The 16950-nt window shown below is 48.0% G+C and overlaps 1 protein-coding gene across 1 annotated transcript in view; it reads right to left on the minus strand.

Annotated features, from left to right (window-relative positions):
* MAP2K5 (mitogen-activated protein kinase kinase 5) overlaps positions 1–16950 on the minus strand; it is a 236163-nt gene that overhangs the window by 178830 nt on the left and 40383 nt on the right. The window contains exon 7 of the mRNA XM_015414599.1: positions 11983–12047. Within this exon, the coding sequence (XP_015270085.1) occupies positions 11983–12047 (65 nt within the window). The remainder of the gene's footprint in view (positions 1–11982; positions 12048–16950) is intronic.

A 16950-nucleotide genomic window follows, 5' to 3' on the forward strand; every position in this document is an offset into this window, starting at 1 on the left:
TTCTCAGGGCTGGGAGGAGACCCTCTGTCTTCATTTTATGCACTTTTGTGCATAACAGATTTTACGAGCTGGCCGGCCGACGGCCGTGGGGTCAATGGAGGAAAGCGGGCTGCAATCACCGGTCAGTCTTGGTTAACCCCTAACGATTGTCCACCGGAATTCGGTGGGGCCGTAGCCTAGCTGCAGCCAGTGTTCCCTCTAAGCTGAGTTGGTGTGAGCTAGCTCACAGTTTTTTAGCCTCTGGCTCACATGTTTTTGTCCAAGCTCAGGAAGGAGGGCTCCAGAGCAAACTAATTGATGCAGGAGCCAAATTGCTCGCTCACAACTTTGATGCTGGTAGCACACAAGGTAAAATTTTTGCTCACAAGACTCCACAGCTTAGAGGGAACATTGGCTGCAGCTACAGCAATCATTGGCCGAAATTGAGAAGGTAACAATGGACAAAGGAAAACACCTGGTGTGTGTGTGGGGAAAGCTTGATGGTGCAGTGCCCCAAACGCTGAAACTTAGAATAAAAACTTAGAACAATTGGGAATTAGATAAGCATATGGAGCAGAGGTCCATCAGTGGCTATTAGTCACAAGGTATAGATAGGAACTCTGTCTGGGGCAAGGGATGCTCTGTATTCTTGGTGCTTGGGGGGGAGGGCAACAGTGGGAGGGCATCTAGTGTCCTCCTGGCCCCACTGCTGGACCTCCCGATGGAACCTGGTATTTTTGGTCACTGTGTGACACAGAGTGTTGGACTGGATGGGCCATTGGCCTGATCCAACATTGGCTTCTCTTATGTTCTTATAGGAACTCTGTCTAGGGCAAGTGATGCTCTGTATTCTTGGTGCTGGGGGGTGGGGGGACAGTGGGAGGGCTCCTAATGCCCTGGCCCCACTGCTGGACCTCCCGCTGGCACCTGGTACTTTTGGCCACTGTATGACACAGAGTGTTGGACTGGATGGGCCATTGGCCTGATCCAACAATGGCTTCTCTTATGTTCTTATGTTCTTAACACGCACTCCATGTTTGTTAAACCAGCCTAAGATTGCACCAACATAAGATCTGCTCTGCTGGATGAGACCAAAAAAGGCACATCTGGATGGGTCTTCTGGGCTACAACTAGCTGTGGAGGGCTTTCCTCTGTTGCGTTTGTTCCTGGCGGCTGACCCTCAGGGGTGCGTCATCTCATCGGGGGAGAGACTCATCCTTCAAAACTTCATCTAATTCTCCTTTAAAGCCACCCCATGGTGGTAAAATATACCCAGTGGGTAAATTATACCCATTCAGGGCCAACTGTAGAGATGGGTGGGTTGGGTGGCCGCCCAGGGTACCAAGCTGCAGGGCTCGCCAGGTTGAGTGAATGTTCAGTCTGGAGAAAAGGAGGTTGAGGGGGGACAGGATGGCTCTCTTTAAGTATCTAAAGGGCAGAGGAGAGGACTCGCAATAATGTGTTTAAATTAAGAGAAGAAGAGAAGAGAAGATATTGGATTTATACCCCGCCCTTCACTACCCAAAGGAGTCTCAGAGCGGTTTACAAATTCCTTTCCCTTCCCCTCCCCACAACAGACACCCTGTGAGGTCGGTGGGGCTGAGAGAGCTCTGACAGGAACTGCTCTTTCAAGGACATCTGTGCCAGAACGGTGGCTTGCCCAAGGTCACATCAGCAGGTGCAAGTGGAGGAGTGGGGAATCAAACCCGGTTCTCCCAGATTAGAGTCCACGCACTTAACCACTACACCAAACTGGGCAGTAAGGTACCGTCTGGATATTAGGAAAAAACATTTTTTTTACTGCCCCCAAAGGCAGAATTTTATGAAATGTTCACATGTTTTAATAACAAACACAAGATAGACATATAAACATACATACATACACACATATATGGGGGTTATTATTCTTTTTAACAAACATTATGTTTACGCCTAATCCACCTTAATCTCTATTCTTGTATATTATGATGAGTAACTATCCAACTCTATCTCAATCGAGTATATACTTTCAAATAAACGAATTGTCTGTCCATTATAAACTTGCCTTATAAGGAAAAAGCTTTTTTTTTATTTTAAATTTATAATTTTATTTTGTAAACAAACAAACAACACAACATAACAATTTGCTTCTTATATCAGTGAATATGTCAATACATGACTTTAGGAGAACATAAGAATACACAGATAAATATAAAACTTAACTAGGAAAAAGCTTTTTGACAGTCGGAGTTGTGCAACAGTGGAATCGGCTGCCTAGGGAGGTGGTGAGCTCCCCCTCACTGGCAGTCTTTAAGCAGCATCTGGACAAACCCTTGTCAGGGATGCTCAGTCTAGGCTGATCCTGCACTGGGCAGGGGACTGGACTAGATGGCCTCCAAGGACCCCTCCAACTGTGATTCTAGGATTCTATGCTGTCTCTTCTAACACCCCACTTTCAATGAGCTTTCAACAGGCATAAATCCAAAGGGATTTTTGTTTTAGTTCTGTGCTCTGGCTTGTGGATAAGATATTCCTGGCTATGATAACTGAGTAGAACCTCCATGTTCAGAGGCAGCAGGGGGTGGGGACAGATAACACAGCAGGCTGCCGCCTGCGAGTTCCCCTCCGGCATACGGCTGGCTGTTTTTGGAAACCAAACACGGGACTAGAAGGCGTTTCGCTCAGATACAGATTGAAGCAGATCGCGGCAGCCAGGATGCCACATGAGCTTGCGTGGAGAAATATGCGGGAAGAGTTTATGAACGTTTAGATGATGCCATTCGCGGGAGAAATATTATGTGTTATTTACCAGTGACACAATTTTATATGATACTAATAAGGTGTTTTGGTTCTAAATAATTGAACGCCGCTCCTATTCAGCCACAAACGTTAGACGGGGTACGCGGCCTTATAAATCACGCCGTTAACATATTTCACAGGAAATGGGGAAGCGGTTTTGCACAAACGCCGTCTCTCAGAACAACTGTGAACCAGCAATGGAGTTAAAAAATGTGGCAGGAAGGAAACCCACTTCCAATGCCATTTGGACTTTCCAGTGAATTATTTTTCAAAAAAGCAATTTAAGTAAATACCCTAGATGCTGTGGTATACAAATATTTTCCAATATATAGCCAAGAGCCGGTATGCTCCATCATACCTGCTTTCAGAAAATATTTGAGGTTATGTGTGTGTGTTTGTGTGTGTAACTTGTTTTAAAATAGGTAGAGTAATAAATCCACCCCGTAACTACGTTGGATGGAATGCTAAAAACAGTCCGGCACCCTCGTCTCCGGTGGGAACGGCATGCAGCCTGTAATGTACAGGAGTGCGCAGGTTACAGGGTCTCAAGGGGAGGCGAGTTGCTGGCAGAAAGGGGAAGCTCACTCCAAGGTGGATGTTGAGTTCTACGAAATTTGTGATCTGTGGGGGCGGGGAGAGGCTTGCAATATCTAGAACAGGGGTCTCGAACTCATATGTTATGAGGGCCGGGTCTGACAAAAATGAGACCTTGTTGGGCCGGGCCACGTGTGTCATAAAATGTAATGCCAGGTAGCAGAGATATAGACTTTATAAAGGACACACACACAAAGGGTTTTTTGTTTCACTTAAAATAAAAACATGCTTAAAACATCAGCACTCTTGCAATATTTTGTTTATTTAACTGACACCTCTTGCTCTGAATTATTGCATCAAAATGTCTGTGGTGCTGCAATCTTGAGTCTGCTGTTCAGGTGTGTATCTGTAAGCTGCAGACCTACGGTGACGCAGCAGCAGCAGGACTGGAAGAAGCAGCAGGAGACAGCCAGTTCCACTGCAGGCCTGACAGAAGCCCTCCGGGGGCCTGATCCGGCCCCCAGGCCGCATGTTTGACACCCCTGGTCTAAGAACACCCCTGGTCTAAGAACAACTACGCCAAAACGCCACAATGCCACAAACTGGCTACCTTCGCACCGTTGCTTTGCTAACTCAGCGGTTCACCTGGGCTGCGTTCACAGGGAGGCGATTCTTCCATGCAGCTATTGTGACTGGTGTGAACGAAGAGGCAGTGGCAGTGGAGAGAATCTACACAGCAGTTTCCCCTGCGCGTTCATTGCCTCAGATCCCTGAAGCGTCACTCCTCTCCACACACATACCAGAGGGCTTTTTTAGAAAAAGAACTCAGAAATTGTTAGATGTCCGAATCCCCACACGTTCAATCAAATACACGTTTGTAGCAAAGTAATATTTATTGAAGTAATGAAGAAGCTGGAACACAGGGACTGTTTGGAATGACTCAGAAAGTCAGGGCACGGGATAATAAACAGATTCATACAAGCACTAACCAATAACATTGGTTCCCGCTTTCACGGGTACGTTGAAACTCGCGCCTAAAGCCTGAGAATCAACTGCTCCTGAAACTTAAACAATTAATTGCTTCTCATGCTCTAATCAAGCGGCTCCGACTCCACACCTGTGGCCTTGTAGATAACTCTGTTTCAAGCAACACTAGCATTCATAGAAAGGAATGCATATAACAAGCTGCTGTCTCCATATCACTATTAAGCATGCGCACATGGGCCTAAACGAACCAGGGAATAAACGGGAGGGATTCATGGCATAGACATGGCATACAGAAGTACATAGAACTAATTGGCAGCTTGCTGACATTAGACCGCTACAGCATATAACACAACTATCTGCTGGGTTCCAGCTTCCGTTTTGTTTAAAAGTAACCCTCTAACCCTTTTCATTGTGATGTTATATGGGGAAATGTGCAGCTTGCCTACAGACTTGGTTTTTAAAAATGAAAGCTGGGAATGAGTTCATTTTTGCAATAGGCCACTAGAACCTTATTGCGCTATAGTGATCTGTCAACTGTCAACCACCATTTTTAAGCCCCAAAAAGGCCTTCTGATGGTATGGGGAAATGGGCCGGTGAAATGGCAGCTGAGGAGGCTGAGGTCAGGAAAACTGTGCTGATATGGGCAGGACCTGCAAAAAGGCATCCTTTCCTGGTTCCAAGCATCCAAAGGTATTCTGGCTACGATCTTTTCGGCAAAGCCAGGGGAGACAGGATGGATTCGAGATGACATCATGGAGATGACATCAAAACCTGCTGCTGTAAGGAAGCCAAAACATCTGTGTGGAAGCAGCCCTGGACTTTGTGAACAGCACCAAAATTCAGGAGCACAACGGCTCACCTTTCCTCAGTCTTAAAAAAAATGCTTAAGAAACAAGCTTAACTGGAAGCCACATAGCTATAAAACACCTTTTCTTTAAACAAACAAACAAAAGGACACACACACACACACTAAACATTCAGATTCAGCAAGTTCTCCCTAGAAATATTGCTATAAAAGTATTGATTTTTTTACCCAACTCAATTGACTGAAAAGTTGTTTGTATAGCAGTATTGGCCTAGGCAATGCACTGGAACAATTCTGCTACACAGAGTAATCAAGTGCATTTCTTAAGTATAATTATACTGTCATAAAAACGAAGCCAAGATACCCTTCTCTTCCAGCAATAAACCCGGAGAGGCGATAAATCGCCCACCCCCCAACCATTCCACCACCCCCCCAGACTCCAATGAAACGGTGTCTTCCAACGAACACAAAGCCCCCCTCCCCTCTCTTGCTCTCCCCTTGAGCCACGGTTAGCATGAAAGTGATCAATATCTCAATCTCCATAAACTATTTCAATAATAGTTAGTTCACCTGGAAACAGAAACCGAACGTTTCTGCTCAGCGACCTGGAACGTACCTTCTTGTTTGCTGAATGTGGATAATATTTCATTGCCATAATGGATATGACTCGGTATGGGGTTTGGGGAAGACACACAAACACACACACACTCTCTCTCTCTCTCTTTCGTTCTTCAGTTAGAAATCAATGTGTGGTGCACAGATTTCAGGAACAAGCTCATGGTACGGAAAGCTGGCAGTAGGGGAGGGGAAGAAGCAAAAGGAAGCGGCAGGTGCATTCGCCATTCGTTTTATTTGACAGAGTTCACCATTGTAAGCGTGAGCAGAAGGCGGCTGGAACTACAGCAGGATCCAGCCACCTGTAAGCTTTTAAAATGTGGTGATTTCAGTTTAGCAGCCTGATCCTTTGGCCCTGGAAAGTACTTGGATGGGAGACCACCAAGGAAGTCCAGGGTCACAGTGCAGAGGCAAACCCCCACCTCCGCTCGTCTCTAGGTCCTGGGGTCGCTGTGAGTCAGCCGTGGCTCGACGGTACACAGTCATTATTGTACTGATTTCAGTTTGGTCGGAATGACAACCCAAAAGGAAACAGGATGCAGTGCGGAATATAACTGACCTGTCAGAAGTGGAGACTTCCGGCGGAATACTGTGTGCAGTTCTGGTCACCACACCTTAAAAAGCTTTGGAAAAAGTGCAGAAAAGGGCAACTCGAATGATAAAAGGGTTGGAACACTTTCCCTATGAGGAAAGGTTAAGGCGCTTGGGGCTCTTTAGCTTGGAGAAAAGACGACTGAGGGGTGACATGATTGAGGTTTATAAGATCATGCCCGGGAAAGAGCAGGTAGAGAAAGAGGTACTTTTCTCCCTTTCTCACAATACAAGAACTCGTGGGCACTCCATGAAACTGCTGAGCGGTTGGGTTAGAAAGGATAAAAGGAAGTACTTCTTCACCCAAAGAGAGATTAATACTTGGAATTCACTGCCATGCTACAAGCATGGACGGCTTCAAAAGGGAATTAGATAGCCTATGGAACAGAGGTCCATCAGTGGCTATTAGCCACAAGGTATAGATAGGGACTCTGGGGCAAGTGATGCTCTGTCATCTTGGTGCTTGGGGGGGGGGGCAACAGTGGGAGGGCTTCTAATGTCCTGGCCCCACTGGTGGACCTCCTGATGGCACTGGTATTTCTGGCCCCTGTGTGATACAGAGTGTTGGACTGGGTGGGCCATTGGCCTGATCCAACATTGGCATCTCTTATGTTCTTAAGGTCACAACAGCCACAGATAACTTCTTTCCAAGTAACGCCTGCACAGCCTTCAACGGCTTTCCCAGGTGGGGGCTTCCGTGGAACACACAAGAGATGGACGGAGGATGTGGTTCCTGCTGCGGCAGAACCGGCCTCACGGGGATCTTGTTTTACCAAGGGGGTGTGGGATTTAACCAGCTGACCGAGGTCCCAAGCTGCTAGACCCTAATGAGGAGTTCCCTGCCCCACCTCCAACGCAAACAGGATTCCTTTTCACTGCCACTTCCAGAATAAGAATGAGAGATATGTATTAAGTTCTTATGGACTCGACAAGTTTTTTTTGTCTTGTAAAACATTCCTTTTTTCCTGCTCCAAATTACCGTGGGTGGAACGGACACCTTTGTTAGGATAGTGTGTTGAATGCCTGCACCGATCTAGCAATAGAGAGTCCAGTTCAAAGAAGTCTACTGTCCACACGGTTAAGCGTAGAAAGTATTTACAAGTTTATTTACAAGGTTGTTGGTGATGCTGGTATACACAAGCAACAAGCAAAGTGCTTCGCCAAGCATCCGCATATCAAGAGGGAACTGAATAGACTGTACAGTAACTACATATATACATATCAGTAGCCAATCAGTACCTTGGGCCGAGTCATTCTGACTCCAGCTCTCCAGCACTGGCTAAAACTAGTTTGCTCCAGTCTTATCTGTTAATTACGGGACCTCTTACAGTTCCGCAGGGCCTGCAAGACGGAGCTCTTCCGCCAGGCTTTTGAGTAGGAGCCGCCACCACCACCACCACTGAGTAACTGCAGAGCAGGACCGCCGGGTTGGGCCAACTGGCCACTTGGAACATCTTGGCCCATGGCATCCCCCCTCCTGATCCCACCGCGATATACAATAGGGAGTGAGTATTTTAGTTCCTAATGTATCCTGCAAGATGCGAGTTTTTGTTTTAATTGTTTTAACTTGTCCTATTTTTATTGCACTTGGTGCCTTAACTGTTCTAATCTTGTTGTATTTTATTGCACAGTTGTGCTTATGTAAGCCGCCCTGAGCCCGCTTGCGGGGAGGGCAGGGTATAAGTGAAATAAAATAAATAAATAAATAAACAAATAAATTAGGAGCTGTCATCTGTCTGGCAAATGCATATGATCTGGAACAGCTTATGTCTCAGTACATCAACAACCTTCAGAACCTCACTGGGTAGAGTAATTCAGAACCAGGCAGAGGCCTGATAAACATTGGCCGCTGGGCTTTTAGGTTGGTGCAAACAATAAAAGCACCACCACACCAATTTCATACAAGGGAAAAAGAAGTAACTTTCCTATTCTGACCTGAAGTCTTCTTCCCAAGTCAGCTCCAAGTTATCTTCTCTTTCACCTCCAAGAAATCTTTCACCCATAATGAACAGAGCTCTTTAATTAAATCCTGGACGCCTCCTGTCCAACGTGGTGGAAAATCACCAGACTTTCTCGATGAGATTTCCAGGAGTCCACAAAAAGTGGCTCTTTCGTCCCGCAGACCCAATGGCTGAACTGCAACCTTGTGCCCAACTATGAAGGCATGATTAGCTTAACCTCTGAACATTAGCAGAGTGCAAACATCTGGCTTGTGGATCTGTGGTTTTTACATAGATCCTTGCGGGTGAAGTTTAATTTCGCCACACGCTCCGTATGAAGAGAGAGAATCACGGGTCCTCGGGTGGGAAAAGAAGCTGCTCTTGAAAAAAAAACCCCAAGTTCCCCCCCCCCCCCGCCTTAAAGTATCAATGACTCCATGTCGTGACAAAGCACAATGCACTTTCCTGGCCCACGAGCGCAGGATGCAGAAGAAGAAGAAGAGCAGGGTTTTTTTTATACCTTGCTTTTCTCTCAACTGTCTTTCGAGCAAGGGAACCTTTACCTTTCTCTACCTGAAGGAGTCTCAAAGAGGCATACAATCAGGGGCGGATTCAGGCTCGCTGGTGCCCTAAGCCCTGACCGATCTTGGTGAAGAAGAAGAAGAGAAGAAGAGATTGGATTTATACCCCGCCCTTCACTTGGAGTCTCAGAGCGGCTTACAAACTCCTTTCCCTTCCCCTCCCCACAACAGATACCCTGTGAGGTGGGTGGGGCTGAGAGAACTCTGTCACAAACTGCTCTTTTTCAAGGACAGCTGTGCCAGAGCTTGTGACTGACCCAAGGTCACATCAGCAGGTGCAAGTGGAGGAGTGGGGAATCAAACCCGGTTCCCCCAGATTAGAGTCCGCCCACTTAACCACGACACCAAACTGGCTCTGGTGCCCCCCTCCTTTCCACACTGACCCCCAGTCCATTTTAGTTGTTGACCTGTCTGACCAGATAGACAATGCAGGTTGCAGCAATACAAAAATTTATTCATAGGATAACACAATAGACTGTACAAACTAAGCTTGTCACCTTTCCCCCAACTTTGTGGTGCCCCCCTTTGGCCCTGGTGCCCTAAGCACATGCCTAGTCTGCTTCATGGTGAATCTGCCCCTGCATACAATCACCTTTCCCTTCCTCTCCCCACAACAGGCACCTTGTGAGGCCCGTGGGGCTGAGAGAGTCCTGAGAGAACTGTGACTGGCCCAAGGTCACCCAGAAGGCTTCATGTGGAGGAGGAGTGGGGAATTGAACCCAGTTCTCCAGATCAGCGTATGACACTCCTAACCACTATGCCACACTGGCTCTCAGAATGAGAGTTGTGCAACAGTTCAACAGCAGTCTGGTCTGCAGTTCAGCGTCTTAACCACTTGAGCCCCCGCGGCCCCTTTTTCTACTGCTACAGACAGACTAACATCTTGCTCTTCATCTATCAGTACATGACAGACAAGACAGACTCCAGAACAGCGGCGTATCATATCAGCTCAGAAGAGCTCCATATTTAAAAACTGGATGGGCTGCCCACACTGATTCTGAAGTACATATCCACTGATAACCTAATTCAAGATATTACAAACTTTCAACAAACTTCTCTTTTCCAGCCAAGAGGTTGACAAAAGTGGTCAGGTTTTTAAAGACCTGAACCTGTGTTAAGCCAGGTCAGACCACTGGCCTGGCAAGCTCATTACTACGTACTCCAGGGGTCCCCAACCCTTTTGAGCCGGCCAGAATTCTGACACAAAATGGCTGCTGCAGGAGGCGGAGCCAATCATAAAATATCAATGATTGGGTTTCTATTTCACTCTGATTGTAAGTGTTCAGCATTTCGGGCAGAAGCTCAGTTGAACAGGATTTCTTTTAACCTACACAACCAAACAGAAGCCGTGCTGGGCAAAAGTAAAAGTCAGTCGAATCCGACTCTAGGGTTGCGGTGCTCATCTCCAAACCGAAGAGCCAGTGCTGTCCGAAGACGTTTCCGTGGTCATGTGGCCGGCATGACTAAACACCAAGGCGCACGGAACGCTGTTACCTTTTGCTGGGCAAAAGCCCTTCCTAAAAGTACTCGGCAGGCACGAGGAAAGGGGTGGGCGGGCACTGTGACGTCGGGGACCCCTGGCATCCACTAAAAGGCAGCCTCTTCCCAGGGACTCAAGCAACGGAAGGTGTTCTTCCCGTATCCGATTCTCCACTGGGACCTCCTGCACCGAAGGCACATAACCCCCGCCACTGATCTACTGCCCATCCCATAAGACAGCTGCGGTCCCCACAAATTCATCCCCAAAGAGGCCAAAACCTCTGAAATATCAACAGCCCCAGAGGATGAGGACAGAATGGGAAGCTGTTAGCCGCAAAGTGGTTAATTCTGGGCTGCTCCAGTTATTCATTTAGCTCAGAAGACAAAGCAGATCCCCCAGAGAATCCACAAGCACCACAGGAGGGTGGAACAGAACTCCCAGCGCTGGGGAACCTGCAGAGCTGCGCGTCAGAAACGAAGCCAGAGTTTCTTGCTAATATAAAAACGACACTTGATATACGCCACATGGCCAAGGATTTGTTTTCAGGAGATATGAAAGGGAGACTGTTTTACACTGATTTTAGACTATCTTAGAACTTTTTCTTCTCTTTGATCGGTATTCGTTCTTGACCTTATCTTTTGTATATTACTCTTTTTTAATAATAATGTCAATGCCGATAAAGGTAACTGAACTGAATTGAATTGCTAATATAAAAACTTCCAGTAAACCTAGCCGCCTCACAGACACGTAATCCTCGCTAACGGCCATCCTGGGGCAACGAGTTCCGCAGGCCAATTGTGCCTGTGGAACTCACTGCGTGACATCTAGCTGCTGATCGACTTATCCTCTGTGTGAGGCTTCTATCCTTATAAAGGTAAAGGTGTCCCTTGCTCGAAAGCCAGTCGAATCCGACTCTAGGGTTGCGGTGTTCATCTCCGTTGAAGAGCCAGCGCTGTCCGAAGACGTTTCCGTGGTCATGTGGCCGGCATAACTAAACACCGAGGCGCACGGAACGCTGTTCCCTTCCCACCGAAGCGGTACCTATTGATCTACTTGCAAGTTCTTGCTTTCGAACTGCTAAGTTGGCAGGAGCTGGAACTAGAGATGGGAGCTCACTCCGTCATGCGGCACACTCAGGTCTTGAACTGCCGAACTACCGACCTTCCACAGCCTGCAGTTCAGCGCCTCAACCACTTGAGCCACCGCAGCTCCTTATCTATCCTTATGTATGCTCATAAACTACATCAGGTAGAAACAGAACCCATAAGCACCCTCCACAAACAACTTTCATTCTGGTTTGTCTTAAGCTTGCCGCCTGACAATGAACGAAAGGTTTTGAGAGGAGGGTGATATTTCGTCACGGGGACCGCACAAGGCCGTTCAGTTCACCCCTCCCATTTCCCAGGCTGCCTTGCTCCAGAAATGGCTCATCTGGACGAGGGAAGCTACCTTCTGTATCTCCTTTTGAATCTGACAGCACCAATAAACAAGATATATAAGCACAGGGGGTTATTTTTCAAGAGCTACGGTATATATGAAGGCAACTCCTAAAAACCTTAAATACAACAGACGCTTCACAAAGGAAGAATAAGGGCGAGAAACCTTATGACACTTCAATGGAGTAAGGGAAGGGGGGCTTTTCTTCCCCAAAAGTTGAAGCAGGAAGGAAGGGGTGTGTGGAAAACACTCACTTGTAGACCGTCCCGCCGTTGCCGTGACCGAGGATGTCTCGATACCGTATGTCTTGTTCATTTATCTCCACGAGGGGAAAGGAAAAAAAAAGAGAAAAAACAAAAGAGGTGTCATGCCGTGGATGGAAGTGTCAAGGAAATGCAACTCCAGGCCATAAACTACCGGCTGCCTGGGTCATTTCAAGTTCAGCTGCAAGAACGGGGAGATCAATACAACATTTGCTGTCCAATTTATAAAAGACAATACCAAGGGACAAAGTGATGGAAAGTTTAATGACAATTTGTTTGCCTGGGTCATTTCATTAAAATTTGATAAAAGGTGTCAAAAATGGAATGATAACATAGCTCAAGAGGAGCAGGCCACAGGCGGGGAGAGGGGGGAAAGGGTCTCCGGCGCGGAGTTACAGCCAAGGCCTAGGTGGGGAGCGGGGCTAGAAAGCGGCTCAGACAATCCTTGGAACCTTAAGCCTGGCCTAGAAGGTATCAGCCGACCATCCCGGTCTAGAGATGGGGAAGGGCCATCACAAACAAGTTGTTCCAACTTGCCACAGGGTTAGTCGGCTTAAGAGGCAGATCATGGAGGAACCTATTCCACCTAAAAGTCGGTGGCAGGATCACGCGCTCCCTTCCTGCTAGGGCTGCCCGGTCATAAGAACATAAGAGGAGCCCGTGTCGGATCAGGCCAATGGCCCATCCAGTCCAACACTCTGTGTCACACAGTGGCCATAAACCCCATCAGGAGGTCCACCAGTGGGGCCAGGAGACTAGAAGCCCTCCCACTGTTGCCCCCCCCCCCAAGCACCAAGAATACAGAGCATCACTTGCCCCAGTCTGAGAGTTCCTATCTTGTGGCTAAGAGCCACTGATGGACCTCTGCTCCAGATGCTTCTCCAATTCCCCCTTGGAGCCGCCCTTGCTTATAGCTGCCACCACTTCCTGTGGCAGTGAGATCCATGTGTTCATCACTCTTTGGGTGAAGAAGGACTTCCTTTTATCTGTTCTAACCCGACTGCTCAGCAATTTCATGGAGTGCCCACGAGTTCTTGTCTTGTGAGAAAGGGAGAAAAGTTCTTCCTATTGTCCCGGTGGCGAGGGGTGGGAGGGGGCCGTCCAGGAGCAGAGGGGCGACATCACTACGTGCGACATGGTCAGCGCAGCAATGTCACGGAAGTGACATCATCACGCGGAAGTGACATCATCACGCAGGGGACGTCGCGCATCGATGCTCTAGCATTTTGGGCGAAACTCTATGGTTACCATAGAGGGGTGTGTTTTTTTTTGTCAAAATGCTAGAGTGTCAACATGCGACATCCCTGCCATGATGGCATCACTTCTGTGTGACGTCATCGCGCCGACCACATCGACATGCGATGGGCCTCTTCAGGGGCGGGGCTTCTCCACTGGCCAGCTGGCCGGCAGCGGACTGGAACCCCGAAGATTGGGGGATCCCCTGGCTGGACCAGGGGGTTGGCAACTCTACTTCCTGCAGCCCTGTCCTTCCCTGAAAAAAGTCCCCCCTCTCCACGGTTACAGCCAACTGGAGCCCAGCGGAACCTGCCCCGCCCCTCAGCACTCCGCACATCAAAGCCAGCGTTCTGAAGCATGGCTGGAAGACCACAAGGGGCTCCTCAAGCATTTGCAATGTAAAATAAAGATAAATCAAAATGAGGAAGGGGTCTCTCGATCGCTAAAGTTTGAGAACCAACGCACACTACTTATTTAAAACATTTTATGCTGCCTTTCTACCCAATCAGGGTCCCCCAAGGTGGTGCACATAAAAATATTACAACAACAGAACAATGAGAAACAACATTTAAAACTTTAACTCAATTAAAAAACCATAAACGAACAATACCAGAACACGGGAGGAAGGCCAATAATGGTTATTCAGAGTACGCCAAACAAAACAAGAAGCAGAAGAGAAGAGATTGGATTTATACCCCGCCCTTCACTACCCGAAGGAGTCTCAAAGTGGCTTACAAACTCCTTTCCCTTCCCCTCCCCTCCCCACAACAGACACCCCCGTGAGGTAGGCGGGGCTGAGAGAGCTCTGACAGAAACTGCTCTTTTTCAAGAACAGCTCTTGTCAGAACTATGGCTTGCCCAAGGTCTGGTTCTCCCAGATTAGAGTCCACGCACTTAACCACTACACCAAAGTCTTCACCTACTGGCAGGAGACATCCGTAGAGGGAGACAGGTTAATCTCCCTGGGGACAATGTTCCAGAATTCTGGTGCCCCAACAGGTCGTCACCTGTCTAGACTCAGACGGTGGGGGCGCTCAAAACAGAGTCTGCAAAGATGTCTGGAGCGACCACGTAGTTTCATATGGGAGAAAGAGGTCCTTGGAAAAAATCTGTTTTGGTTGGAGTAAAAATCCCACCAAGCCTTCAGCTCTAGAAGGCAGGTTTCAGGAGTGACTCATGCTAGAATAACTTAAAGTAGTAATCTACTTGAAGGCCCCAAAGGTGAAGCTTAAAATATTTTGTGCTGCGCCGCAACACAATGATTATTTACCCAGGGAAATATGTTTCCTTCTATAAGCGTTCAGGTCTAAAGATTGGGCAATCTGTGATCATTAGACGCACCGTGGCCAAAAAAGTAGACTTTATATAAATTGCCTGTTGAGATTGCAGCAGTGAACTTGGTATATTGAAATTAATTAATGCACAGTGGCCAGCCATGAATCAAAATTAAGGTTTATTCTATGTTTCCCCCCCCCCCCGAATGATTTTCTCTCATTTCAGCACAATCAGGAAAAGAAAGGGAGGGCATTTTGGGGGGGGGGGGGAAGGCTACCTATCCTGAACTACTCTTTCTCCACACACAAGGACTGCAGGCTGATTAGTCGCTTATGAGAAAACAAAACCTAGACTGGGGAGTCAGGGCCGTGGGTAGAGCTGGGGTCCCCAGTCTTTTTAAACCAGTGAGCACCTTTGGAATTTGGACATGTGACGAGCAATGCTCCCTCAAAGTTGTGGCGTCTTGTGAGCAAAGATTCTACATTGTGAGCTCCTGGCATTAAAGTTGCGAGCGAGTGATTTGGCTGCTGCAGAAATTAGTTAGCTCTGGAGTCGTCCTTCTTAAACTAGGACAAATATGTGTGAGCCGGAGGCTAAAAAACTGTGAGCTAGTTCACACCAACTCAGCTCAGAGAGAACACTGGGGACAGTTGCAGCCACAAAATGGCTGCCACAACTGATCTTCAGTCACACCGTGAAGATCCTTGCACTGCGGCGGCAGCTGCCACCATAACATGTGTAGAAATCTACAACGGCAAGAGGACCTTAAGAGCCTCTTGCTCAGAGTAAAAGAGGAGAGCGCAAAAGTGGGCTTGAAGCTCAACATAAAAAAACCTAAGATCCTGGCATCCGGCCCCATCACTCCTTGGCAAGTAGAAGGGGAAGTCGTGGAAGCAGTGTCAGACTTCATGTTCCTGGGATCCCAGATCACCGCAGACAGTGACAGCAGCCATGAAATTAAAAGACGCCTGCTCCTTGGGAGGAAAGTGATGGCGCACCTAAACAGCATGATAAAAAGTAGAGACATCACCCTGCCAACAAAAGTCCGCATGGTCAAAGCAATGGTATTCCCAGTAGTCATGTATGGCTGCGAGAGTTGGACTATAAGGAAGGCCGAGCGCCGAAGAATAGATTCTTTTGAACTATGGTGCTGGAGAAGACTCTTGAGAGTCCCTTGGAATGCAAGGAGATCCAATCAGTCAATCCTAAAATAAATCAACCCTGACTGTTCCCTGGAAGGCCAGATAATGAAACTGAAGCTCAAATACTTTGGCCACCCAATGAGAAGGGAGCACTCACTGGAGAAGAAGGCCCTGATGCTGGGAAAGATTGAAGGTCAAAGAAGACGGGGACGGCAGAGGATGAGATGGTCAGACAGTGTCATAGATGCAACGAACAGGAAGTTGAGCAAACTTCAGAGGACGGCGGAAGACCGGAAGGCCTGGCGTGATCTGGTCCATGGGGTCGCGAAGAGTCGGACTCGACTGTGCGACTGAACAACAACAACAATGGCAAGAGCCCCACCTGCCCACTTTCCAAAAAACACCTGGTGGGGAAGGTGTTAGTGGACTTCACGGTGCCCGAGGGCGCGTGTTGGGGACCCTTGGGCTAGCATGTCAGATGAGGACTTGGGTTTAAATCCCCACTCGGAGGTGAAGCTCACTGAGTGACGTCTGACCAGTCAACCACTCTCAGCCTAGCCTACCTCACAGGATTGGTTGACAACAAAACACGATATGGGGGGGGGGGAGAAACCCTGTCCGTTACCTGGAGCGTGCTGGAGGAACAAATATACAGACTGGATTGCGTCTCAATGTGCCAAATGCACTTTTACGAGAACATTGCAATGTTCCTTCCAACCTGTGGAGTCTTGTGAGCAGAAATCCTACTTTGTGAGCTGCTGGCAGTAAAGCTGTGAGCGAGCGAGCGATTTGGCGACTGCATAAATTCGTTTGCTCCGGAGCCCTCCTTCCCGAGCTGAGACAAGCATGTGTGAGCCGGAGGCTAAAAAACTGAGCTAGCTCACACTAAATCGGCTTAGAGGGAACACTGCTCCACAGTACCTTCCCTTGGTTTGGTGCACCCTGCAGCAGGCAGAACATGGGTACTTTCTGAAGTGGGGTCTGTGCTACAGAATGGGGGGGGGGGAGAGGCACGTATCATCACCGCTTGCCTCCTGGGGAGCATGAAAGGGTACTTTCCACTAGACACGTCTTGTGTGGACAGCAAAATCATTGCTGAGGAAGGTTTGACTGCTGTCTTGACTTAATGTATGTTATCAGTGGCAGTTTTGCTATATTGCTGCATAGTGGTTGGATCCAGAATCTAGGAGATGTTGGTTTGAACCCCCACACTGCCACTGGAGCCCGCTGGCTGACCTTGGGCCAGTTACACACTCTCAGCCTAACCTACTTGACAGGTTTGCTTGAGAAGGCAAAGTGGAAGAGC

This window comes from Gekko japonicus, unplaced genomic scaffold (genome assembly GCF_001447785.1).
Source record: "Gekko japonicus isolate JY-2015 unplaced genomic scaffold, Gekko_japonicus_V1.1 scaffold698, whole genome shotgun sequence".
NCBI lineage: Eukaryota > Metazoa > Chordata > Lepidosauria > Squamata > Gekkonidae > Gekko > Gekko japonicus.